The sequence below is a fragment of the Fukomys damarensis genome, unplaced genomic scaffold, assembly GCF_012274545.1.
Source record: "Fukomys damarensis isolate Sample0158 unplaced genomic scaffold, DMR_v1.0_HiC HiC_scaffold_23, whole genome shotgun sequence".
Lineage (NCBI taxonomy): Eukaryota > Metazoa > Chordata > Mammalia > Rodentia > Bathyergidae > Fukomys > Fukomys damarensis.
The window spans coordinates 60,400,348-60,428,283 of record NW_022900935.1 but is presented as its reverse complement, the minus strand read 5'-3'; the positions used below and the strand labels follow the sequence as shown (position 1 = coordinate 60,428,283).

Below are 27,936 nucleotides of genomic sequence, written 5' to 3'. Positions count from 1 at the left end.
CAACCTATCATGATTACAGTTGGTAGCCTTCGAGGCGGAAAACAAATGAGTTCTATAAAAGCACATCCCATCATCCACATCTCCTTAAAAATCAGTAAGAAGGCTGGCATGTCCAAGACACTGGCAAAGTAGGCCATCAAAATATATGTTTTTCAGAAAGAACTCAATTATTTTATTTTCCAGTACCGGGGATGGAACACAGGACCTTACACTTGCAAGGGAGGCAGTGGCATCACTGAGCTAAATCCCTGGCCCCAAGAACTCAATTTTTTTTTTTTTTTTTTTTTTTTTTGGTACCGGGGATCGAACTCGGGACCTTGCGCTTGTGAGGTAGGCTGTGGAACCACTGAGCTAAATCCCCGGCCCCATGAACTCAATATTTTTAACAAAATCATTGAACTGGGGGGACATTTGCGGGGGGGACCCAGGCTATCAGGCTCCCCTGCTCCTTTTTTGCTGTCCCTTTTAGGTGAAGGCACAGTCGGTCACAAACAGGCCCCTTCCTGCTTCCTGCACTGGAGCTCAAGATCAAGCTTCCTTCACTGCAGATGTCCCCTCCTACCTCCCTTTCCTTCTAGAAGAGAAACAGACTGTCTTGCCTCACTGGTAAGACAGAATTGCCATGCATTTAGAGGGCCCAGACCATTACATTTTTTTGCTCACCTCTATAACTTTTATGATAATTCAGAAAAAAAAATTCTCTAGGAAGGGTAGGAGAGGAGGAGAGAAGGATGAGGCGAGACCAGTGGATGCAAAGTCACAATTAGATACAATAAATTATGTTAGATGACACAGTAAAGCGATCAAGGTTGACAATGACGCTATGCGTATTTTTTTTATTGTTGTTGTTTTGACACAGTATCTTGCTACGTAGTTCAGGTGATTTTTACCATTATGTAAAAACACATGCATCAAAGCAGTAAACTGTACCCCATAAATATGTACAATTATTACTCATTCATTAAAACCATTTTTAAAAGCAAAAATTAAAGCAGTGTTTCACTTTAAAATTTAAAAAAAAATTTTTTTTGCCCAGGGATGAGGAAGGCCAGGAAGTAAAGTGTTCAGTAAAGTGTTCACCCTGTGACATTAACAAAGAGCCACAGAGGGACATGGACTCCTGAAAGGTCAAACACCTGAGACGCAAGGTAGAAAACAAAAAATACACGGAGTACAGCCCTGAGTTCATCAGCCAGAGATGACCAGACGCAAAAGACTACCGCGGAGCTAGCGGCCTGCTGAGCCTCAGGACCACCCTCTTCCTCTGCTGGCCGTGCTGGGAGCCGGGCATGGTCACAGCCCTGCCTTACACAAGGCACTGTCCACCTTGCTGGGCCCTAGCGGCCCACAGCCTGCTCCCCTCCCAGGCCTAGGCCTGTAGGGCATTGTGCCTCCCTGGCTAGATGGAAGGGTGCAGGTTTGGGGGGCTTAAAAAAAATCTCTTTAGGTCCCGGAATTTCGCTCAGTGGCACCGCACCTGCCTTACAAGCTCTGTAACAGCCTTATTCGGTCGGTGTTTCCTATAAAACTTTGCCCCAGTTCCTACATTTTACGCATCTCCCTGAGCTCACTTGGAGTGGGGGATCCCTCTGCCTTTTTATCTTCCTCCTCCATAACCTCGCACTGCTGGGGGCTGAGCTCCCACAATCCCACAGGGACAGCGACAGAGAGACAGACAGAGAGGAGGGGGGACCACTTGGCTCAGCTGTGACCCTGTGGTATTCAGCATCACCTACTACTCGGACTATAAGACATCGCTCATTTCTCGAGTTCACATTTATTAGAAATGTTTGTTTGTCTTGCAGAACACTTGCAGAACAAGTTACTCAAAATCCAAGGTTTTACTGTATATAAATTGTCCTAAAGGCATATAGCAAACAGAAAAACGCATGTTCCTGTCCGTTTTGAAGGGACCCAAAATTGAACACGTGAGACAAAGACTGCAGCTTGGCTGTTAGAAGCATGTTGAAATGAGGCCAAACTATTATTCAAAAATGAAAATAAAGACCTTATAAATTAAATAGAAACTGAGAGAACGCTTTGGTGGCAGAACTGATGTATAAGAAATGCTAAAAAAAGGGCTGGGAACGTACCTCAGTGGTGCCACCGCGTGCCTTGCAAGTGCAAGGTCCTGAGTTTGATCCCTGGTACCAATAAACAAACAAACAAACAAACAAATAAAAGCAATTCTTCCTGCAAAAAGAAACTAATCCCAGACAGCAATTCATAAGTAAATAAAAAACTAAGAGCTCTAATGAAGTTAATTATGTTGGTAATGCTAAAAGGCAGTATATTTTCTTTCTTTTTCCTTTTTCTTTTTGTAATCCCGCACTTGGGAGGCTGAGGCAGGAGGATAGCTATGAATCTGAGGCAAGTCTAGGTGACATAGTGAGACCCTATTTCACAAAGTAAAAAAATCAAAAAATAGAAAGTAGAAAGCAAAATGGCAGACATAAATCTGTGTCAATAATATCATTAAATGGGAATGGTTAAGGTTAATCCAAAGTGAGAGGTTAGTAGACCGGTATAAAACAGGGTCCAATGATACATGATCTACAGGAGACACCCATCGTTTGAAGGATACAAAAGGTTGAAAGTAAAAGTAGAGAAGTTACAACATCATGTGACAATCATGCCGGGGCTGGAGTGGCTACACTAATACAGGACAAAATAGGGCTATGGGAAAAACTAAGCCAGGTACAGTGGCACATGCCTGTAATCTCAGAGAGCACTCTGGAGAGCGGAGGCAGAAAGTTAGAAGGTAGCGTATAGGCCACCAGAAGATACCTCTTTGCCATAAGATTTTTTTTTTTTTTTTTGAGACAGGGGTCTCTACTCTACATTGCGTAGTCTCAAATTCACGGGTGTAAGCAGTCCCCTTGCCTCAGCCTCCCAAACACCTGGGAGCACAGGCACATGTCACTGTACTCACTGTGATAATTATTCTGACCTAATTATTTCAAGAAAGAGCAGCCACAGGAGAAGCTCTGAAAACAGAGTGGAAGTTGCACTTTTGTAAGGAAAAACTTACACTTAACATCGCCATTCATACGAGTGTCTCACTTTCTGTGCCAGAAAGTGAAGGGTGACTGAATCCAAAGAGTTTCTTATCCACGGAGAAGAAGCCAACAGAATTTAAATCTACATAACCAATCCCTCTGCCTGCGCTTTTCCTCGTAACCCTCCATCAATTGCGTCTACCCAACCCTTTCAGTTTTAGTTGAAAATGCTACGTACGGTAGAATTCAATCCACCTCCTGAAGATTTACTCCTATGAGAGATACTTATTAGTATCTTTGTTTTCTCTTGGTAATCTGTCTGTTGTTACAGGGGCCCCAATGGAGAATCTGGAAGACCAGAGGGAATATTATTTTTCTTCCTCTACACCGCCAGCTCCCAAGCCACCCTCCAGAGCCACCTTTCCCGAGACCCAGCATTTGTCAGGTGTACCTGATGGCAGGAGGGATCCAACTGTCACCAGGCAGGGTCTGACGAGGTCCTCCAAGTGGGGATGGGGAAGCCAGACTTGCCACACCCAGGGGACAGGTTGCAGGTTCACTTCCATCACAGAAAAAGAATTTTCAGGACAGGTCAGTGAGAAGCATGAAGAAGTTTATTTAGGAAAGAAAAGTACACACTCAAAATTGGCTGCAAGCATTCGGAGAATGAGCTGTGTTATCTTCTGGATCCAGGAACATTTATGTTTCTCCTGGGGGCTGGAAACTACGAGTCTACAGGAAGTCCCATCTTGGTCCTGACTTATGGGAAAAAGAAAAAGGCTGGCCCATACCCCAGAAGGTGGGTGATCTAAACATTCTTTGTTTTCACAGATTTACAGTATCCCTAAGGAATTTGGGGAGTGACGGATCTGGAAGGAAAGAAGCATAAATCAACGGGGGATACTGATAGGGATCACCTTGGGAAACTTGGTGCCTGAAAGTTGCAGTCTTCTTAAAAGTACAATTTTTAGGGCTGGGGGTTTACCTCAGTGGTGCCGGACCTGCCTGGGAAGCACAAGGTCCTGAGTTCGATCCCCAGTACAAAAAAAAAAAAAAAAAAGAACAATTTTAAAATTACGATTTTCTTATCTCTTTTGTACCTATCTTTATTTCTTCCTTTCTGCCTCACAATGGCTGGCACTTTTCAAGAACCCCAATCCTAAAATCACCTAGGCATGGCTTGTCACTGGGCAGGGTCTTAGGAGGTCTCCCGCAAAGGAGACTGGAGACATCAATGCCCTCCACCCATGGGGACGGTTGTAGGTTTGCTGCCTTCCGCAGGAAATGAATTCCAGGATGTGTTCCGTGAGAGCCACTGGGAGAGGTTTATCAGACAGGAAGACGCACACCCTCAGAGGGGTGAGCTGGGCTCATAGGGCGAGGCATGTTATGGCTGGGGCTGGGTTTTTTAATGCGGTCTTGGGGGTGTCCTCAAGCTGGGTGATCTGGGATGTGTGTTCCTACAGTACCATCTGTCAAGTTAACCATCCCATGGGCTAAGTTATAGCGCAAACAATTTAAATGTGTTGGAAGCTGACATGTGCTGCCCAATAAACTCCTGCTTCCTTTAGGGTGGCCGTATAAGTGGGAGCACAGGTGAAAGGCATAGTCCGGGTCCCAAATTTATAGGCCTATTGCATCTTGAGGACCCTTAGGGATGTTTTTGGAGTTCCCTGAAGGAGAAAGAGGCTTTGTAACCTTGGGTAACTTTTGTGTTCTGAAGCTGCAGCTTTGTTTGGTTTTGGTTTTTAGTGTTTTGAGAGAGGGTCTCATTATATAGCTGAGGCTGGTCTTGAACTCACTATGTAGCCCAGGCTGGCCTCAAACTCGTGGTGATCCTCCTGCTTCAGCCTCCTGAGTGCTGGGATTTCAGGTGTGCACCATCATGCCTGGATGCAGTTTTCTTAAAAGTATAATTCTAAAATGATAATTGTCCTTGTCTCCAGTCTATTTTTATTCCTTCTGTCCTACCTCAGGCTGAGACAAGAGGATTCCAAATTTAAGTTGGAGGCTGTTATAAGTCTCGGTGTTCCCCGCAAAGCCTCAGGCAGTCACAGATGGAGCTTTGCAGAGGCAGCTGGATCTAGAATGTGTGATCGATTCAAGGTGCCATGCTAGGATGTGGGTGATTACCAAATCAGTCCGCTGATCCCGGGAGCCTGGATACAGTCTAAGGGGCAGAAAGAGGCTTGTTTTCCCCCTTGCTGGCTTTGCTACCTTCTGTCCCCCATGAACTGTTACCCCTCTGCCGTGCCACTCGGCCTTGGAGCCAGCCGACTATGGACTGAAACCTCAATGCACTGTGAGCTAAATAAACCTTTCCTCCTTTAACTTTGGGTGTCGTGTATTTTGTTTCAGCAGTGAGAGAAAAGTAACTAAGACAGAGGCCAACATGCACAGGGCCGGCAGACCTTGTCTCAAGAAAAGAAAAGGAAAGGAAAAAGAATTCCAACCTAGAGTGATTCCAAGGAACGCTCACCGCAGAAAACTGTTGTGTTGGTGGGAGCCTGTGCACGGCAGAAAACGTTCCGCCAGGGTAGCTGATTTTACCTTCCAGTGCTTCCAAGGGATTTTACAAATTCCAAATAGCAGGCAGCTGATATAGGCATGCAAATTCTCTCTCATCTATGACTTGCCTCCTTCCTGGCAAAAAATCTAGTTTTGTCACAGTTTGTAATTCATTTGGATTATTCTTACTCTAAATTAATTTACGTTCTTATACTTCTGCCACACAGAGTGAGAAGGCCCCGTGGGGGAGGTGAAGAAAAGAAAGACAGAGATACAAAAGGACAAAAAGATACAAAGCTGGGGCCAGGTGGGGCTTTTCCTCCTGAAGGAGGCAACTGCAGTGCATTTATTTATAGTGGTACAGATTAGGGAAGTGCAGGAGGAGGTGAATGGAGCCGTCTGCAACTGGAACAGGGAGAGCAGCTCGTGATTTATCCTTACTGCAAATAATCTTTGTGTGTGTGTGTGTGTGTGTGTGTGTGTGTTATTGGGGACTAAACCCAGGGCTTTTTTTTTTTTTTTTTTTTTTGTATACCTGATTTTTATTATTTCTTGATTTCCTTAATTTTGGGACATTTCTCAAGTAAAGAACAGTTTAAAATACACTAACCAACACTGGTTCCTTTCTTCATTATTTCTGTGTACTGGCAAAAGTGGTCTCTTCTACTCACACACTTAAGGAGACTAATTGTGTCTTTTAGTTAGATTTACTCATTGAATTCCCATATCTGCTTTAAAATAAAATTTATCTTTTTTTAAGCAGAAAGGCATCCCTCAAGGTTAAGAGATTCCAATAACATGGAACTGTTATAATGATTTGTTTGTATTAGAAAGACTGACTATGTACTAACGTGCTTTATCTCTCTTAACCACATAGGTACCTTATGAAAAAAAATTTTTAAATAAGTTTCAAGTTCTTGTGAGCGGGGGAAGATTAAATATAAAAAATTTAGTTACTATTATTATTAAACAAAGTTAACCAAAAATCAAGAGAAACACTTTCCCTCTTGTCCTTTTCCTCCCCCATCTCTTTTTCATAAAAAAGAAAAGTGCAGTCAGAGAGAAGTGAATGAACAGACGAGGGCTGGCTGGAGGCAGAGAAGAGGTTACAAGCTGCTAGTGGCTAATGCACAAACATGTGCCTTAGGAGTTCATCGTCTGAAGGTCTGTTTGGCCTCTACCAAAAGCCGTTTGAGGAAGCCTCGAGTATAGACTGAGACATGAGGTGGCAGCCTTGGATTCGTTGGCTGAGCGGCCATCTTAAAGATGGCAGCCATCTGCTTCAAATCCGGCCCATGGAGGTTTTTTGGTTAGCATTTCTACGACAGTACATGCTGTGCTCCAAGTATCTGCTCTTCGGCCACAGCCTGCTCTGCTGGTGACTTCGGGCCTCATCCACTATGAGGTCCCTGTGATGGACTTCATTCCCGTTCCTGAGAGGCAGATAGTCTGAAGCTGATTGCTGGCTCCAAAATCTCCTAATTTAACATTGCCTGTTGAGGGCCGGGATTTAGTTCAGTGGCGGCGCTGCTTGCCTCGCACGAGCAAGGACCCGAGTTCAATCCCCAGTACCAAAAACAGAACAAAAACAAAAACATTGCCTGTTGACTCTCACAGTACACTTGCACCTTTAGTATCTCTATGGATGATCATATTACTGTACAGATAACGGGCACCCTCCAGAACCTGACGTGTATTTCCTAGTCACATTCTCAGTAAGAGCCCCACACGCTTTTTTTCCCATTAAGTTTACTGGTACATTTTAGATATATAGTACAGTTACATTCATCATTGGGATCTTGTACTTTTATGTGATGCATCTTGGTTCTTATTGTTTCCCCATTCCCCTGCCCTCCCTTCACCCCCTCCACCCTTCCCTATTTACAAAGACTTTGTTTCCATTTTTCCTTTTTCTCATATTTTTTCCCTTCTTTCCTTTCCCCTACCTTTCCCACTTCCCCTACTCCTTTAGCCCTTTTCTCCCTACTTCACATTATCAATTATACATATTGAATCTTATTTACCCTGAGTTTTTCACACCAGAGAAACTATTTGGTATTTTCACATGTGTGTCATATTCCATATATTTTTAATTGGTCTTTAATTGAGCCCCTGGCATATATTCCACAAATATAGCAAGTGTTTTTCCCTGGGGGATCCCTCAAACAGCCATAATACTGAAAATTCACTCGCGCGGTACATTTTTCAACAACTGAATTTCACACTCAAGGGCATTCCCTGCCTCGCTGGTCTCAGGGCTATCAGGATCAAACTGGACTTGTAGAGCAGCCCGTGCTCCTCCTGTACCAACATCATAACAGAGATAGACCCAGTTTGCCCAGTCTCCAGCTAACTGGAGCCCAAGGTGATCGGCTGGGCGGGCTGATGTCCATTACAGTTAGAGTACCATGGTCTGTGTCTCATTCCCAGCTTATTCGGCTCTCATCACCACCTGGGGTGAAGATGCTGCTTCTGCCACTAGTGCTAAAGGAGCGATCAGTAGGACTGACTGAAAGCTGGTCCCCTGGGTCCTTTTCCCCTGGAAAAGTTTCACAACCATCATTATACCCTTGGTGATGATATGAAACATGGTACCTTCTTGGATATGCATGTTCCCCTTTTTCCAAGTTTCTCAGACAGGGTTATCACAGTCTGACAACTCCTGATGATTATCTGTGCAGCTCTGTGCCCTAGGCGTTCGAGATTCTGGATGGCTCTCCCCATCCAAAGGAATGTCGAGTGATGGATAACTTCCTGAGCCAGAATTTTCAGGGCTGCTTAAAGATAATGGATCCAGCATTTGATCCATGCTATCTGGAATGAACTCTCCTTCACTGTTGATGCTGGTGAGTGACCCATTCCGGGCAACCTGGTGTAATTCATCTGGAATGTATCCCGGGGGAGGGATCTTCTATCTCTATTAGTGGGACCTATTACAGAAAGCCATTTTTCCCTCTCTCCTCCAAATACTGTGTTATTGAATCTTCTAGAGATGGTGATGGCTCTACACGGTGACCTGTGTATTTCCAGTAATAACCTTATGTTCTTTAGGTGAATACTACAATCCAAGCGTTCCATAGCTCTGTCCAAGTCATCTTGGTAGTCGATGGAATCACCAACTCATTATTTTGTTTCCTCGTTGAGTTTATTGGTCCATTTTAGGTATACAGTACAGTTACATTCATCATTGGGATCTTGCACCTTTACATGAGCACCAACTCATTATTGGTATAATGTGGATCCACAGACTGTCCAAGGGCAATTTTAGCTGTAGACTTCAGGTCTTCCAGTTTAACTGGTCTGGGGGACTGAAGGGTTCTGTTTTCTCCTCTATGTTCAGATGTGACTTGGACATCATTCTGGGTTTTGTTTTGTTTGTTTGTTTGGTGATGAAGATTTTGCTTTTCTCATTTCCTGTACGGGTAATGCAGGTCTCCTGGCCTTATGAAGGACAGCCAAATCTTGCATGAATGAGTTCAGAGCCTGCTGATTGTCCATCATGGCGACAACTTGACAATTTGCAATTTAAAAAATGGTTCCAGGCGGGGGGTTTAGCTCAGTGGTTCCGCTGCCTGCCTTGCAGGCACAGGGACCAGAGTTCGATCCCTGGTACCAAAAATAAATAAATAAAATAATAATAATAATAATACATAAATAAATAAACAATGGTTCTCCTGTCAGCATTCTTTATTGCGGACCACTCCACGGGACGCAGAGGACCGGGGCCACAGGGGCAGAAGAGGTGACTTGAACACCACATCCCATGGCCGCCTTATTTATTTATTTAGAGACAGGGTCTATTAGTTCTGGCTGGCCTTGAACTCATGGCGATCCTCCTGCCTCAGTCTCCCAAATGCTGAGATTACAGGTGTGCACCCAGGGCTTTTGCACTGAGCTACACACCCAGCCCTTTTTATTTTTTGCGGAACAAGTTGTCACTAAGTCACTACATTGCTCAGGCGAGGTTCAAACTTGGCAATCCTGCCCCAACCTTCCAAAATGCCAGGACTTCAGGCATATACCATCATACCTGGCTGCAGATTATCTTTTTTCTCATTTTAATTTTATTTTTTATTGGTACATTTTAGATATACATAGATAACATTCACCATAGGGACTTTGTACCTGTACATGATAAATCTTGCTTCTGTTTTCTCCCCATGCCTCTCCTCTTCCTTCAACCACACTTCCCCTCCTTATTTACAAAAGCTCTGATCCCATTTTTTCCCTTCTTTTTTTCTTATTCCTTCCTCCCTTTTTCCCTCCTCCCTCTCTTGTTCCCCTTCTCATTTGAACATTTTCTCCCCATTCACCAACATCTATTATACATTTTGGTCCTTATTTACATTTTCAGTTTCTCATACTAGAGAGACAATGCTATATTTACATGTGTATCCAATTCATTGTATTTAATACTATGGTCTCAAGGCGCATCCATGTAGCTAGAAATGTCTCAAGCATATTCTTCTTTATGGCAGAGTGGTACTCCATTGTATAAAAAAAAAGCCCACATCTTCTTTATCACTCGTTGGTTGATGACCAATTGGGTTATTTCCAAGATTTAGCTATTACAAACTGTGCTGCTATAAACACAAGTGTGCATATATCACTGTGGTAGGATGCTTTTAATTCATTCAGGAAGATACCAAGAAGGGGAAAAGCTGGGTCAAATGGAACCTGTAGTTTCAGTTTTCTGAGAAATCTCCACACTGATTTCCACAGTGGTTGCACCAGTCTGCACTCCCACCAACAGTGGAGAAGGGTTCCTTTTGTTCACAGCCCTGCCAGCATTTGTTATTGGTTGATTCTTGATAACAGTCACTCTTTCTGGAGTAAGGTGAAATCTCAGCATTGTTCTCATCTGCACCTCTCGAATGACCAGTGAATTTGAACATTTTTTCATATGTTTATTTGCTGTTTCTACTTCTTCATGTGAGAAGTATCCATTCATTTCAGATGCCCATTTTTTTTTTTTTTTGGACTGGGTCTTTAAATTTGGGGTCTGATTTTTTTTTCTTTTTTGTACAGGGGATCAAATTTGAGTTCTTGTGCTTGCGAGGCAGACAACAGAACCACTGAGCTAGATCCCCAGCCCTGGGGTCTGATTTTATTGAGTTCTTTACATATTGTAGATATTATTAGTCCCTTGACTGAGGAACAGCTGGCAAAAAGTTTTTCCCAGACTGTGCGGTGTCTCTTCACGGTGCTGATGTGCAAAAGATGGGATCCCAGTTGTTGATTCTTTGTGATAGTTCCCGTGCAATCAAGAAAATATCTCATGTCATAAAATGTCAAGAGTCTGCCTACAACCAATGCCTTCAAGAGTTATACCTATTTTACCTTCCAGCAGATTTAGTGTTTCTGTTTTAATATTTATTAAGTATTTTTATTTTATTTTGGTACTGGGGATCGAACTCAGGACCTTGCATTTGCAAAGCAGGCAGCAGAACCACTGAACTAAATCCCCAGCCCTTGTTTTAATATTTAGATCTTTGATCCATTTTGATTTTTAGTTTAGTGCACTGAAAGATGTCGATCTAGTTTTAATCTCTGGCATGTGGAAAGCCAGTTTCTCCAGCACTGTTTATTAAAGAAGCTATCCTTCTTCCAGGGAAGGTGTTTGGCTCCTTTGTCAAAGACAAGATGGCTGAGCATGTTTGGAGTTGTTTCTGCATCTTCTAATCTGTTCCATTGATCTTTGCGACTTTTTTGGGGGGGCTGTTTGTTTTCCCTTTTTTTGCCAGTACCATGCTGGTTTTATCACAGTACCTTTGTAGTATAATTTCAGGTTAGGGATTGTGATACCCCCTGCCTTGCCTTTGTTGCCCAGAATTGCCTTAGCTATTCTAGGTCTCTTCTGGTTCCAAAAGAATTTTAGGATTTTCTCCTCTAATTATGTGAGATAGGCTGTTGGAATTTTGATTGGGATTGCATTAAATCTGTGTAACAATCTCAGTAGGATGGCCATTTTCACTATATTCATTCCTCCTATCCAAGAACAAGGGACATCTTTTCACTTTCTAATATCCTCTTCAATCTTTTTTCGGAGTCCTGTAGTTTTCCATGTAAATGTCTTTTACTTCCTTCTTCTGATTGAGTCCTAAATATTTCATTTTATTTTGGATACTATGGTGAAAGGTGTGGCTTCCCTAATTTCTCTCTTGATGTTATTTGTTTACAGGAATGCTTTTTTTTTTTTTTTTTTTTTTTTTTTTGTACCAGGGATTGAACTCAGGTCCTTGCGCTTGCAAGGCAGGCCACCGAACCACTGAGCTAAATCCCCGGCCCCTCTGCTGTTGATTTTTGAGTGCTGACTTTGTATCCAACTACTCTACTGAATTTGGTTATTGAATTTAGAAGTCTTTCGGTGGTGTTTTGGGGGTCTTCTAAGAAAAATATGTCATCTGCAAATAATGATAATTTAACTTCTTTTCCTATCCTTATTCTTTTTATCTCTTTCTCTTGTCTAATTGCTCTGGCTGATGTGTCCAGAACTATACTGAATAAGAGTGGTGACAGTGGACATCCTTGTCTGTCACTCGAAGATTCTCTTTTAACAACTCTTATTGTGTGTAAGTTTTCACATCCTGTTGGCTGAAGGTGTAGAATGAAGACTGAAGTCAAACGTTGTCATTTTAAAAGGAGAGAAAAATAAATCTTGCCACACAGGGGACTCTTAAGGACATCCGGGGTCAGTTTCCCCTGCAGTGTATTCTGCCCTAGCACGGGGTGCAGCAGTCTTGCGCTGGAACCTGAGAAAACCAGGAAATGACTCTGCACTGGCCCCTGCCCCAGCTGGCCTTCAGATCTCAAGTTGAACGCACCACCGCTGAGGTAGCCATGGCCAGGCACAGCGCAGGTGGCTCTCAGGGTCTGGGCTGCACCTCCGCTCCCCTTGTAAGTCGGGGAGGGCGGACCCAGTCCCATCTTCTGGGCACAAGTGAGAGGAAAGGGACACTGCTCAGGCTGCACTGTTTGCTGATGGTAAACACCTCCCGATGTGCTTTTCTTCTGCCCAGCGTTGCAAATGGGCACCACGATGGGGAAGTACAGTTGCCCCACCAGGCGCCTAAGGGAACTCAGGGTCCAGGGTGAATCAGGGCAGAGAGTTAGGCACGGACACAAGTTTATTCCGAAAATGTTTCCAAAGTCCGACAGTGATGAGCATTTACTCATTAGGAGAGGGCAGGGGGAGGCAGGGCGGGGAGGCGGGAGGAGCAGAGGGAGAGGGAGAGGGAGAGGTGAGCCTGAACGCTGGTGGGTGCTGAGGGCCTGTTCTCTCCGCTCTCTGGGAAAGCGGCCCAAGCGTTTCTCTGTGTGTGCTGCGGGTTAACGCCGAGGGCTTGGGGTCCAAAAAGGGGAGCTTTGCTTCAGGGGTCCAGCACCCCACCAGCTCTGAGCAAGGAACCCGGGTCCCCAGGCCGTCCGAGGGGCCCCTTTCCCAGAAAGGGGAAAGACCTGTACACTGCAGGGCACCGGGAGCACTATTTTTTAAACTAATAATCCGCTGTACTTTATGGAGGGCGGCTGCTTTTCTTCTGCTGTTTTCTTGAAACGTTGAGAACCGATCTTGGTTTTGCTGCCCGGAGCTGTCCATTCTGTGCTGCTTCTCTTCTTGTTCTGCAGAGTTAAATGATTTTTCAGGGACGCTACTGCTGCGCCTGGGGAAGGACACAACCCCGGCCGGCACCCCACTCTCTGCCCGGGCGAAGGCGGGCTTGCAGAGGCCCTTTCCCTGGGTGTGACAGGGGGACACAAGAGCACCCCACCCCTAGAGTGGCGTGGGATCACCCCAGTCCCTGTAAAGATAAGGCAACAAAATGGAATGGCCTGATAAAAGCAAGGTGCATGTTTCTCATAAAGTCCTACACCCAGAAATTGGCTTCAGAGAGAGAGAGAGAGAGAGAGAGAGAGAGAGAAAGACAAGTACACTTGTTTGAACAAAAGGAGTTTCTCTTCCTTCAAGCCACAATAGCCTATACGCCCTCCTGGAGCAGAGAAGGCGGCTCCTCCTTCCCCCAGCAGAGACGGACTTTTCCAGAGGCGCTGAGAGTGAGAGCCAGGCCAGCAGCCAGCAGGGATCCATCTGCATCCACACCAAGCCCTGGGATGTGCAGGGATTTCCTCTAGGTCCCAACCCACCACCATGTGGCCCTGTCCACGGAAACTCGGTCACCTGGGTCAGCGCATCCTGTGGCCCTTGCTTTCAGTTCTGCTGCTCTTCTTCCTCTTCACCCTACCGTCCTTTATCAAGGAGCCTAGCACAAAGCCCTCCAGGTAAGACTCGGACCCTTTGCAAGTTCCTCAGGTTTCGTTAGAGGAAACTGAAAACAAAAACCAAAAAACAACAACAACAAAAAACCCCAAATGGAGTCCTAGGTGGCCTGGGGAACTCTGAGCCATCCCCGTGTCCATACGGGGGTCTCGGGGGGTCAAGAATGTCATGGAGGACCACTGGGCAGGGACAGCAATGGGCAAGCTTAGGGGAGAGGGAGGCGGTGTTGGGGCCCAAGAGAGGACTCAGGCGCGCAGAACTCCACCTCCAGGTCCACAGAGAGTACAGGTTAAAAAACGAGACTGTGAGTAATCACAGCAGTGCTGGTTCTTGCCCGCCACCATTAGTGTCCCGAAGCGAAAGATGATCCTGCACATTACATTTGCTTCCAAATCGTACCCTAAAAAGTCTGTCAGGAAAACGAGAGACCTCACAGTGAGGCTGCCTTCAAATCTGCATCCCCAGTTCGTTGTCCTCCAGAAAGACCCGCTCAACCATTCTTAGAAAATAAACACATCTCCCGCAGTGGAGACCCTTTTCCTTGTAGACTCAGTTTTTTGAAACTTTTATGTCCTTCACTATTCTTAAAATTTGAAAGTAACAGAAGCTTTCCGAGTATTAAAATAGAAAAGCGAAACCGGAAGTGAGGGTCTCTCCATTATACCCTCGCTGCTGACCACTCTTAATGCTTTGGTGGGCATAGAATTTTATGTTATTATTGTGGCTAATACCTTCTGTGCCCAGCCCTGTTGTAAGTGCTTCATGGACATGAACTTGTTCAATTTCATTATTTTGAGGCTACTGAGACCAGAGCTAAGGGGAATCATTCCAATCCCTGCCAGTACGTCCGAGGGCCAGGATTCAGTCCCAGGATCTGGATCCCCGAGCACCTTCCTTCTATGCTAGACAAGCCTTTAGCCTATGTCTGACAGTGCAGACTGCTCCTCGGGTGAGTTTTTGTCATGGTCTTTTTTTTTTTTTTTGTACCGGGGATTGAACTGGGGACCTTATCCTTGCGAGGCAGGAGGCGGCATTTTTCCTTGGTGGTACATACAGACAGACTCCCTCTCCTCTATTTTTTTTGGTAGCATTGAGGACTGAATCCAGGGGCACTCTACCACTGGGCCATAACCCTACCCATTTTTAGTTTTTTACTTTAAGACAGGATCTCACTAAGTTATCCAGTCTGGCCTCAAACCTGCAATCCTCCTGCCTCTGCCTCCAAATTGCTGGATTACAGCTGTGTGCCTCTGCACCCAGCTTGACTCCCTTCTTCTTTTTTTTTTTTTTTTTTGGTACTGGGGATCGAATGTGGGTCCTTGTGCTTGCGAGGCAGGCGGAGGAACCACTGAGCTAAATCCCCAGCCCTCCCTTCTTTTTTAATATTTGCATAGCATTTTGCAGAATAGACAGAGTGTAATTAACCAGTCCAAGTGACTTATGCCTGAGGATTAGCATGTGGGATGCTCACCTGAGTTGCCACGCATTACCCACATTCTTCTGTGGGCTTTTAGAAGCATTTCTGTGGGTAGCTTGAAGCAGAAACACCAAGCCAACAGATATATTTGCCTTAAACACTAATGGACACCATGGTGTCACCCTCCCAAAAGGCTACGCTAATGAATGTGAAAGATAACTATTTTCTTCTCCTATAACAACACTGGATATGTTAATGTTATTCATTTATCTATTTATTTTTGAGATAAGGTCTCTCTATGTGCTTCAGATTGGCCTTGAACTCACTGTGTAGCCCAGGCTGGCCTTGAACCTTCAGTGATCCTTCTGTCTCAGCCTCCCAGGTGCTGGGATTACAGGTGTGCACCACGACGCCAAGCGTATACATTTCTATTTATCACAGAGGAGGACTTTTTATATAAATAAAATTGCCTGTCTTTCCCTTTATGATCCTTATGCTTTATTCAATGTTTAGGTAGGTTGGCCCTACTCCAAAATTATACAGAGCTTCTTTTATGTTTCCTATTAATGGTTCTATGCTTTTAAAAAACTTAACTGGGTAGAAATTTATTTTGTGTGTGGTGTGAACATGGGTTTATGTTTGTTGGGAGTCTTGCTGTAACTGACAAAAGCTGAGCTTAATCTAGTTTAGTAAGAAGATGGGGCAAGAGAAGCTCAGCTCGCAGAACTCCTAGAGAGAACTTGGGGTGGGAGTAGGCCGTGGAAAAATGACCCCCGGTGCTGGGGTGCCGGCCTCCCATGATGCCATAAGCCCCACAGCTGAGGGCCAGATGTAGGAACACCAATGGTACCTGTTAGTGCTCCAGAGATTCCCGGAGGGTGAAAGTTGTGGCTGTTGTCTGTAGTGTAATCCCCTGGGAGGGACGGAACCACTCCCCAGCCCAGGTGGCCACAGGAGGACAGCTCGGCACTTCCTGTGCTGTGCGCTGAGAGGAAGGGACATCAGAGGCCCAGAACAGCCCAGTCACCTGCTGGGGCAGTGGGAGAAAGGACCCTCATGACAAAGGGGAGCCCCTCCCCAAAGAGCCACATTTACTGACCCACAGAGACCATGACATAGGGGCCGCTGGCACTGGGCACTGCTTCTTAGCTGACTGAACCTCGGGGGTTAAGCAGGAATAGTCCCCCCAAAAATGCCAGCCAAGTGGACACCAAGGTAATAATACCAGAAGGTAACTCGGGGGTGGAACAAACACTGGCCTAAGTGCATGAGGCCCTGCCTTGATCTGCAACATTGTGTGGGGGTGGAGGGCTTTAGCTCAGTGGCGCCGCCACCTGCCTCAAAAGCCGAAGGTGCAGAGTTCGATTCCCAGAACAAAAAAAAAAAAAAAGGAAGGAAAGAGAAAGAACAGAAGGAAGACAGCCAGTTTTCTTAGTGCCTGACCATGATTCTTGCTGCCTTTCCCCATCCTCACCTTTCACGCCTACTCCCAGCAGCTAAGGACAGAGCTGAGAGGGGCAGAAGGGCTCCAACCAGATGGCCCACCGGAGCTGTGCGCTGAGTCTGTGTGCACACGTGTGCTTGTATCATACGTTTATTTATTTACGTATTTATTTATTGGTACTGGGGCTTGAACCCAGGGTCTTTGTGCTGAGCAACATCCCCAGCCCCTTTTTATTCACTTTGAGTCACAGTCTGGCTAAATTGTTAAATTGCCCACGCTGGCCTTGAACTTGCGACCCTCCTGCTTCGGCCTCCCAGAGTGCTGGATTACAGGCGCGCATGCGCCCAGTTTGTAATTTTTCTTAGAATGAGATTTTTTTCTTTTCAGTGCTGAGAGCTGAACAGCAACGCTATGGAATTCTAATTCTAATCATCTCATTGAATTCCAATCATCAAAAGTGACTGTGACATTACGGAGTCTGCCTAGGAGGTTAAGGGATAGGAAAAGGGACACATGTTGATGCTGCCTAAGAAACTGCTTACATAGTAAAGTTCCACGATGACAAAAAGGAGTGTCCAGCAAAATGGCACTGCAGAAGCCAGTTAACGCAGCTGGCAAAAGAATTTACCAAGACAGAGACTCAAAGGAAGGCTGAATATGTACGCCGGACAGCAGCAGGACACACAAAGGCAGCCAGTCTTCGAGCTGGGGCGCAGGAGGAAGGGGCTCCTATTGTGTGAGTGGACGCTGGGGCTGGGGTGACGGGACTGGGGTGACCAGGGGCATGTTCTTTGTAGAAGCAGCTGGTGGGGAGTTTGGATAAAGATGAGAGAACACTACTGGGTTTCTCACTCCGGTTGCAGATTGTTTTGGCCGCTGCTGGCTTCTTGGAACAACTTATTTTGAGACAGAGTAGGTGACTCTGGTCTAAGGCCAGTAGAGGCCAAAAATAGTCTCTCTTTGTGTGTCTGCTAGCCCTGGAGGAGGAGAGAGGGCCACAGAGAGTTCCCGGGAAGGGCTCTGTTGAAGCTGAAGGAGTCCAAGAAAACATAGACTTTGAGAGACAGGAAAGGCGTGGGGTGAAAACTCCAACCTCAAACAAGTCCAGCCAAGCGGCTGAGAACGGGTCTCAGCATGGCGGGCTGACTTGGGGAGAGAGGAGGGCGGTGAAGAGGGCAGGCCATGGGGTCACAGCAGGGGACTTTCGGGCAGAGAGGTGGCCTGGCAAGACTGGTATTTTTAAGATAATCCATCTGTTAGATGTGAACTGGTGAACTGCAAGGTGGAGTGAGCTGGCACTTTGGCCCGACCAGAAGAGCAACCAAAGGCAGGGGACAGAAGGATTTTCCAGGCAAATTATCCCAACACAAGGTGAGGAAGCTCTGGGGGTGAGAGGAAGCAGAAAATGAGGGTGTATTTTGAGTAGCTACTTGAGAGGCTGAGGCAAGAGGATCACAAACTCAGGCCAGCCTAGGTGGCTTACTGAGACCATGTCTCAAAAATAAAGAAATTCGGAGGTCTGAGGATATCACTCTGTACTCTCTGGGTTCAATCTTCAGTACGGAGGGGAAAAGAAAAGATGTTTTGAAAGAGCAGAAGGAAGACAGGGACAGGCAAAAGTGACCATAAGCCAGACGTGGTGGTGCATACCTGTAATCCCAGCAGTCGAGAGGCTGAGGCAGGAAGATCGCTGTGAGTTCGAGGCCAGCCTCGGCTACACAGTGAGTTCTAGGTCAGTCTCAACTACATAGTGAGACCCTGTCTCAAAAAAAAAAAGTGACCACAAATCTTGCATTTTAGAGAATGGTCATGGCACATCCTTGCTCCGTGCTGCATGGAAACGGTAACAGTAAATCGGATAGAAAAGGAAGCTATAAACAGTGTACTTCGGAGCCTAATCAGGGTGGTGTTCCCCATTTTTATGACAGGTTATTATCGTTTTGAAACCAGAAATCTTTCCAAAGAAACCTGTGCCCCAGAAATTTTTTGTGTATTGTTCTGACTTTCATAATTGTTTTCCAAGATTAATATGTTTATTCCTTTTCAAAGACGATAAGAATTACCTGGGTACAGTGGCACGGCCTGTAATCCTAGGACTTGCGAGGCTGAGGCAGCAGGATTACTGCAAGCTGGAAGCCAGCCTGGGCTATGCAGTGAGTTCCAGGCCAGCTTGAACTAAACAGTGAGACCTTGTCTCAAAAAGCGGGGAAGGGTTAGGGATGTAGCTCAGTGGCACCAGGCCTGCCTGGCAAGTACAAGACCCAGAGTTTAATTTCTGGTAGTGGGGCGGGGGAAGCAAAGCCTATGTGTAATATTATTGTTAATAATATCTTTGTACAAGGTGTTGCCAGAGGTTGTGGGTAAAGATGAGATAACATTGTCAGGTGTCTCACCCTGTAGTAAGTCAAGTGTAATAAAATCAAATGGGACCAGTGCTGTGGAACAAACTGGAACGATTAAAGCCACATGATAATCTTCAGTGTAACGTCCAGAGCTATATGACACTTCAGCAGTGGGGACACTGCAAACTAGGGGGGAAATGTGAGAGTTGTCCAGAGATGGGAAAACTCAGGAAACCCTTGGGAACAGGAGACGGGTGGGTGATTATTAACCAGTGCTGGTGTGGCATTCACCCTGCACCTGGCAGCAGTCTCAAAGTTCTGGTTACTAATTGCTTCATAAGCGTCTTAAGTAGGTAGACTATCACCCACCCGGATAGCCTGGTCACAGTGCAAGGCCAAGCAGGCTGGCTAGGGTCCAGCCTCTCACTCTGGCCCCAGCTCCACTGTTCCTCTACCCACGTGCACCCTGACATGGTGTCCCGGTGTCACAGACCCGGCTTGGAGTTTCCCATGAGGCTGTGAATTTCTCGGCTCACGGGCACAACAGAGCAGCTTTTATCCACACTTGTTGACGAAAGAATGAATTCCTGGCCTTAAATAAAAGACCCAAAAGTTTAAACAATATTCTAGAACTATCAGAGATTTTAAAGCAAAGAATGACTTGATTTAATTTGGATGAATGGTGGCAGTGGGTAGCAGCATTAACAACTGTCCCAGCTTGACAAGTGAACGTTTGGATAGCATGGTTTGTTTTCTGTTTGTTTGTTTGTTTGTTTTTTGAGACAGGGTCTCACTATGTAGTTGAGACTGACCTGGAGCTCACTATGTAGCCCAGGCTGGTCTCGAACTCACAGTGATCCTCTTGCCTCAGCCTCCCGAGTGCTGGGATTACAGGTGTGCACCACCATGCCTGGCCTACCATGGTATTTTTTAAAGTACCTACCCCACAATGACTTGTGAAGCCCTCTGACAGTTTTGTGAGACAGGTATTAAGGTTGTGCTTTACTGTGTGAGAAAAAGGGGCTCACAGGGTCCCACGACACACACAGGACCTCAGGACTAGCACAGGCAGGGCTGGGAAAGACCTCAGCGAGGGCTGCTACTCTCTGCATCCCTAAGGTCAAGATATCAAAATGCCAGGATAAAAATATCACCAAAACCAGGCATGGTGGGGCATGCCTGTAATCCCAGAACTCTAGAGACTAAGGCAGGAGGATCATCTGGAGCTGGTGAACCTTTTAAGGGACCAGACCAAGTGCCAAACTGCAACCCAAAATCCATTCATTCATCTCAAGGTGCCAACACTGCAATGAAACCAGAATAGTGAGAGTGAGTTTGAGAAAAAACAACTCTACATTAACATCTTCTGTCTTAAAAGAAAAACAGGATAACACATGTGCCATACGTTCACGATCACTACCCTCTGTTAGCTGTAAGTTCCATACTCTTGGGAAAACATTGCTCTTTTGCAAATGCGGGCATGAATGAACTTTGAGCCTTGTGTCATTTCTTTACCTATAGGTTCCCTTAGTGATGTGTATTTAAGAATAGATAAAGAGGGAGGATGGCCAGGATCAAAACATATTGTATACACTGAAACCCAATATTCTGTAAAATTAATAGGCATTAATAATAAAAGAAAAAGAAAAAAAGGACATAGAAAAGGAGGTTGCCAGATTACTCTATTTATTACTTTTACTCAGTAGACCTGTATTATCCTTAGTGATAAATTATTTTTAAGTGCACTATTTTATATTGTTATCTCCCAAGTAGGTCAGAATTATTAAATTGCTCTGTGCTTGGGTTCCACCCATAATTACTTAGCCTGTTGTCTCTGACAGAAATTTTTGCTAAATAAATACATTCCCTAACCCCAGCCCAGCCCAAGGTGTCTGAGGACATCAGGCTGTCTCTGAGTCTGAACAAATGGATACTGGACATTCAGCACATGGACACAATGTAAACGGGAAGGAAATTCCACATGGAGAATCCGGAAATACCGGCATAAACACACACCCACATTCCTAGGAATCATTGATTTAATTACAGGGAATTAAGTGAAATGTCATTTTGTCATTTTGTCGTTCATTACTGTGACTTCCAGTAAAAATTTAATGCGCCATCAAGCACTTGGAGCATTGCACACAGAACTGTCCTTCCGGGAGTCACTGGGCCATATTCTCGCCTCTGGGAGAGGGGTGCCATATCTCTGTGGGGTCCATGTCACCCCTAAACAGATGGTCAGCTGTCCATGCAATGGGGTTTGAGATGTGTAATGTAAAAGACCACCCGACCTCAACTGACCCAATCAGTCATGTGGAGGTGTCCTTCTGGCCAGCAAGCAACATGCATAAAAAGCTCACTATGGCAGAAATGGTGTTCCTCAGAATGCTACTGAAGTGAGCTCTTGGGATTAGGGGTTAGGGCAAATCCACCAAGACCTTCACTGAATTTCAGCAGATGTTTGCGAAACCGAATGGACACCTATGTTTCTGTTGTCCCAAGTGGTCCAGGCAAGTGTGGGGCACATGCTAAGCTATGAGATCCAACAAGGAGCAGAAGAGCCTCAACCCCCTGCCTCCTCATGACCCTCAGAGCTTCCTCCCAATAACTATGGAGCTGGAAGCAGTACCTCAGGGCTTCTTCCTCTCTGCACGGAGTGCTCTTCTTCCACAAGGAATACCACAGGGATGTCTGGCCAGCTCCTGAGCCGACAGCCCTCTTTCTCTGGAAACTGTCCTCCTCCCACGCACAAAGTGGGCCCCGGGATGTCACACACTGTGTGCCCCGGACCCCTGGGCAGGGATGAAGCGGGATTCAAATAGGACAGGCTTTCTCCCAAGATTGTAAAACTGGGAGCCTAGAGAGATGTTGCGGGATGACCACCTTCCACCATCTTGGGGGCCCCAGAGCAGAGGGAAAGGGAAAGAAAAGAAAGCAGATGTAGAGGGGAACAGGTAAGAAAACGAACAATGCGGCCGGGGATTCGGCTCAGTGGTTCTGCAGCCTGCCTCGCAAGCCCAAGGACCTGAGTTCGATCCCCGGTATAAAAAAAAATTAATAATGAAAGAAAAGGAACAATGTCTTAGAGAAAGAATGCTGGTCCCAGGCCCCTTGGGGCTTAGCCACTTCTTGCTTGAGACCCTCTTTGTCCTGATGATAAATTTCCTTTTCTTAATTGAAATGAAAAAAGAAGTTAGGGCTTGAATGCTATTAGCATATATATATTTGTTTGTTTGTTTTGTTTTTGGTACCGGGGATCGAACTCAGATCCTTGCGCTTGCAAGGCAGGTGGAGGAACCACTGAGCTAAAACCCCAGCCTGCTATTAACTTCTTAAAGATAGCCTGTATCTCAGTCCAACCTGCCATACAGCCTCTCTCTCCTTTCTGGTCTGAAATACCTCTCCTCCATGTTACTTCACTGAGACATTTAATAAAGGCAGAGGCATTTTCTACATGAAGCCAATTAAATGTGTGTGTGTGTGTGTGTGTGTGTGTGTGTGTGTGTTAGTGATATAGGAGGAAGAGGGGCAACCCTCCAACCTACTAGGAATCCGAAACTCGAATTTGTGTTCTCTAAAATTGAAGAATGAATTCGAGGAACAATGGAAGTTAAGAGTAGCAAACATTTATTTTATTTTTTGATTTTTTTGAGACAGGGTCTCACTATGTAGTTGAGACTGACCTGGAACTCACTGTGTAGCCCAGGCTGGTCTCGAACTCACAGCGATCCTCCTGCCTCAGCCTCCTGAGTGCTGGGATTACAGGCATGCGCTACCACGCCCGGCAGTAGCAAACATTTATTGAGAGAAAGAAAGCTTCTGTCTAAGAGAGACAGAAGGGGGACCGGAAAGTGGGTTATACACTCACTCCACTTCTCAAAGATGTTTTACACAGCCAAGCCATGTGGTGAGGAGGGTACAAAATGGGACAAAACTATAAGACCCAATAGAAAATTACAAGGTGGGCGTGAGGTGGGGCAAAACCATGACCAACCAATAAGATTACAAGTCCAGCCACCCAGGTAATACTGATTAAATGGGGGTCAAGTGGGGGAGCAAGTGACATACAAGAGATTTTCCAGTGAGAATATAAATCCCTGCTCTCTATCTCCAGGGGAAGTAGTGGCTTGTCCTTTTTATAATACTAACCACTGAAAGTGCCTTAACTGTTCTTCACGTTGGCTCCTTGCTGTGTTGGCTCCTGGATGGAGGGCTGGCACTTTGAGAACTGGGGCCTTGAGGGCTGGTGCCCTGAGGGAGGCCCTGTCTAACTGCCTAAAAGACATCTAATTAACTTACCTATCTATGATATTAGGACCCCTGAAAGGTAAGAAGAACATCACCGCTAGCACTTTGCTCACCGCCTTAAGGGAATTTAGGCCTTGGTCCGGTTTCAAGTTCCAAACAGAGAGTGCCCCTTGTGGAAGATCAGGACAATATGTTTCTTCCAGACTGAGGAAGGCTGTCCACAACTCAGGAGGGAAGCCCTGGAGGAGGAAAGGTTGCCATAGTCATCTGCCTACTTTGCACACTGTCTGGCAGCAGTCCTGTAGTTCTCCAGTAATGCAAGATCTCCTTTGTCCTCTGCCTCTAATAACAATTGCCATGAATTTCACAGGCCCAAAGTCAAAATGTGTATTCCTGGTATCTCCACAGCACACTGCACAGAACAGATACGCTCAGTAAACATTTGTTGAATGAGATGTTCATTTGTCTGTCCTAAGTAAATAGTTCCAATTCTATTTGCTTTTGTTTAAACACATTTCCTCTCGGGCTCCGAAGACCTTTTGAAAGCTCTGGCACGGTATGATGTGGTACTGTGGTAGTATGGGCTTAACAGGATGATTTCCACCTCTTTGGACTTTATTAAAGAGATGACATTTCCGGGAACAAGCACAAACTTAAAATGTTATAAACCTGATGTCTGTGTGGTTTTAGCATCAACAGTATTGCCAGAAATAGATCCTGGGTCATGCTACCTACCACGGCATCTCTTCCTGTTTCACCTCTCCCGGGCTTCTCCAGATGACAGCTTGATATTTACTTGTGCGGTTCCTGTCATCCCCTTGGGACCTTGGGCTCCACAGGGGGTGGGGGTTGTCATCTGGTTGAGCTCCATGGTACCTCCATTCAGGAACATTTTTATTTGCAAACAATTTGGTTCCCATACAGGGGCCTTTGGCAAAATTTTTGGTTTTTTTGTTTGTGAACTCTGTGGTGGATGACTGAATGCACACACGGTGCTGTTTTCCAGAATCGTGGAACAAATTAAGTTCGTGAACCCAGGCACCCCTGTACTCTGTAGTCTCACACACGGTTCTCAGGACATATTCACCGAATCTGAGAATGAACGGTAACTGCTGAAGTGGGCGGTGGGTGGAAGTCAAAGCAACAGAGAGAGGAGCCGGAGAGCAGGTGAGCAGACCCTGCTGTGCAGGATCCACTGGGAATGACTACGAGCCCAAGGCTCAGAGGCGTCACTCAGAATCAAGAGGCAGCAGCCCGTCCTGTAGCTAAGAAACCAAGTCAGGGAGGTTGAGTTCTCTCAGTCACATGAGCTAGTGCATGGAAGAACTCGGACTCTCACTCAGGTCTGCCCGGCTGCCGCGTTTGAGCCCTTTCTTCCTTGGTAAGTCAGTTTCACGTGGCTTCGACGCAGCAGAAGGGGCCAGATGTGGTGGTGCACACCCATCATCCCCGTACTCTGGGAGGCTGAGGCAAGAGGATCGAAACTCAAGCCCAGCCTGGACAGTGTAGCAACTTAGCGAGACCCTGTCTCAAAACAAAAAAAATGAAAAGGGCCGATACTGATGGAGATAAATGTGTGATCCTCTGTACCACAAAAAAATGTAAAGAACGGCACAAGTGGACAGAGGAGACTTGGGACACACGCAACAAGAGGATCAGGGAGCCCAGGACACCAGGGGCAGAGCAGAAGAGAAAGAGAGGAAGGCACAGAAATCACCTGGGTAACAGCCAGGATCACAGAGAGGAATGTTCTTTTTTTTGGTGGTGGTACTGGGGATCGAACTCAGGACCTTGCACTTGCAAAGCAGGTGACAGTGCCACTGAGCTAAATCCCCGGCCAGAGAGGAACGTTCTTTTTTCCCTTGGCTCTTGGGAATCCTTACAAAACCCCATGTAGCATGGGGACCCGGCCAGGAAGCACAGTCCAAGAGGCGTGGACAACACCTCCCACTAAAGTCTCTAAAGAAGCCATGCCTGACAGCCTCACACAAAAGTCAGAAGGAGAAACAATCCCTGGAGCCAGAACCCTTGCGGACCAGAACTGGACCAGACCCCCCACCCGCAAGTCCATCTTCCACCACTGCTGCTAGACAAAGCCTTCTAGAAAGGAAATCAGATCGTGCCTCACCCACTGCCTTCCTTCAGCACCCTCCCCCACTCCCGTTTGAAATTCTGCACCAGCTCCCCCACAAAACAGACAAATGATCAATGAACAGATGAACGCCTGAGCAGACGCACAGTGCAATCTCCGGACCTGTACCTGCGCCACACTAGGTCCCCAACGTACCTCTCCCGCTCCGTTCCTCCAGCCGTGTGCGTGTTGGCTCCCTAGGGTTTTTTGACAAATATGCTTTGATGGGGGTTGCATTTCAGCTTTGTTCTCAGCCTCCAGGTCCAGCGCCCCAAATTCCTGCTGTTGCCCAGGTCTCTGCACCACATGGAGGTAACTTTCCAGATGCAGCAAGTGCTAAAGGGCGCAGGGTAATTTCCGTGGAAACTACTTTGAGGTCCACCTGAGGCCCGAGAACGAATACTAGTTACACTGTTTCTACAATCTCCAGTCTTTATCAAAAATTCTCTCTGTCCCTAGGCATCAATATACACAGAACAATGTAAAGAGGGCCGAGGACTCGCCACAAAACTCTATGTCCCCAGCTCCCAGCGTGCAACAGAGGACAAGTGTCCGTGCTGAGCCAGGGCAGGAGGAGAGTAACCCGGACACAGCCCCCTCGGCCAGAGGGGACAGGAGAGAAGCTGCCCGGACACCACAGCAGGAGAACAGAGCCATGCTCCGTGCCCCTGGGGCAGTGGCACTGAAGGGATGGGGAGAAGAGAAAACCCAGGTGGACGTGCTGCCACCAAGAGGTCAGCACAAGGAGATAGCCTCTGTCGGGACAAAGGCAACAACGTTTCAGAGTCAGGACACGGTGCCAAGAGGCACGGGGGACCAGAGGGGAGGCTGACAACTGCAGGGGTAGTGTTAAAAAGGTGCCAGGGCAAAGCACTGCCCTCAGTAGTGACAACTACATTCACCTCAGTAGTGACAACAAGGACAACAAAGAAAGCCGTGACCACAGCCGCTGTCCCAGCCAAGGACAAGGCAGCCCTGGCCACCGCTGCACCTTCCCCAAGGCCCACCACACGAAGAAGCCAAAGACTGAAGGCCGCCAACTTCAAGTCTGAGCCCCGCTGGGATTTTGAGGAAAAGTATAGCTTTGACGTGGGGGGTCTGCAGACGGTGAGTCTGTGCCACCCTCTCTTCCCTCCCTTCCTGCACCTCTGGAGAGGTGGCCGCCCCTTCCTCCCTCTCCTGCAGGCCACTCTTTCCCTGTCTTTCCTTGCTGTGTGGCCCAGGGGCAGCACGGGACCTTGTGAGTGACAAGGGCCTCCCTGGAGCTCACCGATCCGAGGTGGAGGGTGTGTGCCCAGTGCTGGGGCCTGACACATGGATCCTCAGGCTCTGGCAGGGAAGAGGACAGGGACTAACCGATGCGAAGGTCCAACCTCATACCCAGCCCCGACCTCCAGAAAAGACTTGCTTTCCCTGCAAAGCCAACCCTAAAACCCTCGCTGTCTTCCAGCCCTGAATAACTCCTAGGCCTAGCCACCCGCACCCGTAGTCTTCCTCACACACACCCTTGCGTTGCAAACACAGAGAACCATGGCACCAACAGCCAAGGGGCACGTGCGCCAGGGGCTGAGGCAGCCATTCCTCCGGGCCTGTCCCGCCTCACTCTGCCCTCCTAAACGTAGAGGTGCCCTGACTCAGTGAAGATCAGAGCCTCCAAGTCGCCGTGGCTCCAGAATCTCTTTCTGCCCAACATCACTCTCTTCCTGGACTCCGGACGCTTCAACCAGAGCGAGTGGGAGCGCCTGCAACACTTCGCGCCTCCCTTCGGCTTCATGGAGCTCAATCACTCCTGTGAGTCCCACCCCGGCGCAGCTGCGGGCACCAGGCCCGGGCAGACTTCCCGTCTCCCACCTGCCTCTTTCCTGGGGGCCTCGGGCCTAGGGGAAATGATGGGATGGGCCGAGGATGTAGCTCAGTGGTGCCGCCGCCTGCCTCGCAAGCCCAAGGCGCAGAGTTCGATCCCCGGTACCAAAAAAAGAAAAAAAGAAAAGAGATGGGTGGACGCCTGTCCCCTCCTTGTTGCAGTGGTGCGGAAGGTCGTGGCCCGCTTCCCGCCGGTGCCCCAGCAGCAGCTGCTCCTGGCCAGCCTGCCCCCGGGGAGCTCACAATGCGTCACTTGTGCCGTGGTGGGCAACGGCGGCATCCTGAACGACTCCCACGTGGGCCGGGACATCGACAGCCACGACTACGTGTTCCGGTAAGCGGGGCCCCTCTGCGCCAGGTAGGGGTCTCCAGGGAGTCCCGATTTATGCGGAAGGCGGCCCTCCTGGGCTCTCCAGAGAATTGCTTCTGCTCCGCCCGCTTCTCCCTCTCCCCACCCGCATGTCGGGACGTGTGTCTCTGCACAGACTGAGCGGAGCGCTTACTCAAGGCTATGAACAGGACGTGGGTACGCGGACGTCGTTCTACGGCTTCACGGCCTTCTCCCTGACCCAGTCACTTCTCGGGCTGGCCGGTCGGGGTTTCCGGAACGTGCCGGTGGGGAAGGTGAGCGAGGCGGGCCTGACTCCGAGCGAGAGCCTGCGGGCGAGATGGGGCTGGGCACCTGGGCCTGGGTGGAGCCGGCGGT

General features: G+C 47.2%; 1 protein-coding gene, 1 long non-coding RNA gene and 1 pseudogene across 2 annotated transcripts in view; 1 reads left to right on the top strand and 2 right to left on the bottom strand.

Moving 5' to 3' along the window:
• Positions 1 to 6,630: 6,630 nt before the first annotated feature.
• Positions 6,631 to 9,005, bottom strand: LOC104858324 (annotated as a pseudogene).
• A 3,692-nt stretch (positions 9,006 to 12,697) lies between these two features.
• Positions 12,698 to 27,936, bottom strand: part of LOC109117862 — a 41,798-nt gene continuing 26,559 nt past the window's right edge. Inside the window, exon 3 of the long non-coding RNA XR_002025172.1 lies at positions 12,698 to 13,127. This is a non-coding gene — a long non-coding RNA (uncharacterized LOC109117862). The remainder of the gene's footprint in view (positions 13,128 to 27,936) is intronic.
• Positions 25,832 to 27,936, top strand: part of St6galnac1 (ST6 N-acetylgalactosaminide alpha-2,6-sialyltransferase 1) — a 3,502-nt gene continuing 1,397 nt past the window's right edge. The window contains 5 exon segments of the mRNA XM_033767889.1: positions 25,832 to 26,161; positions 26,164 to 26,474; positions 26,990 to 27,158; positions 27,393 to 27,564; positions 27,716 to 27,854. Coding sequence (XP_033623780.1) covers positions 25,882 to 26,161; positions 26,164 to 26,474; positions 26,990 to 27,158; positions 27,393 to 27,564; positions 27,716 to 27,854 — 1,071 coding nt within the window. The 5' untranslated portion in view covers positions 25,832 to 25,881.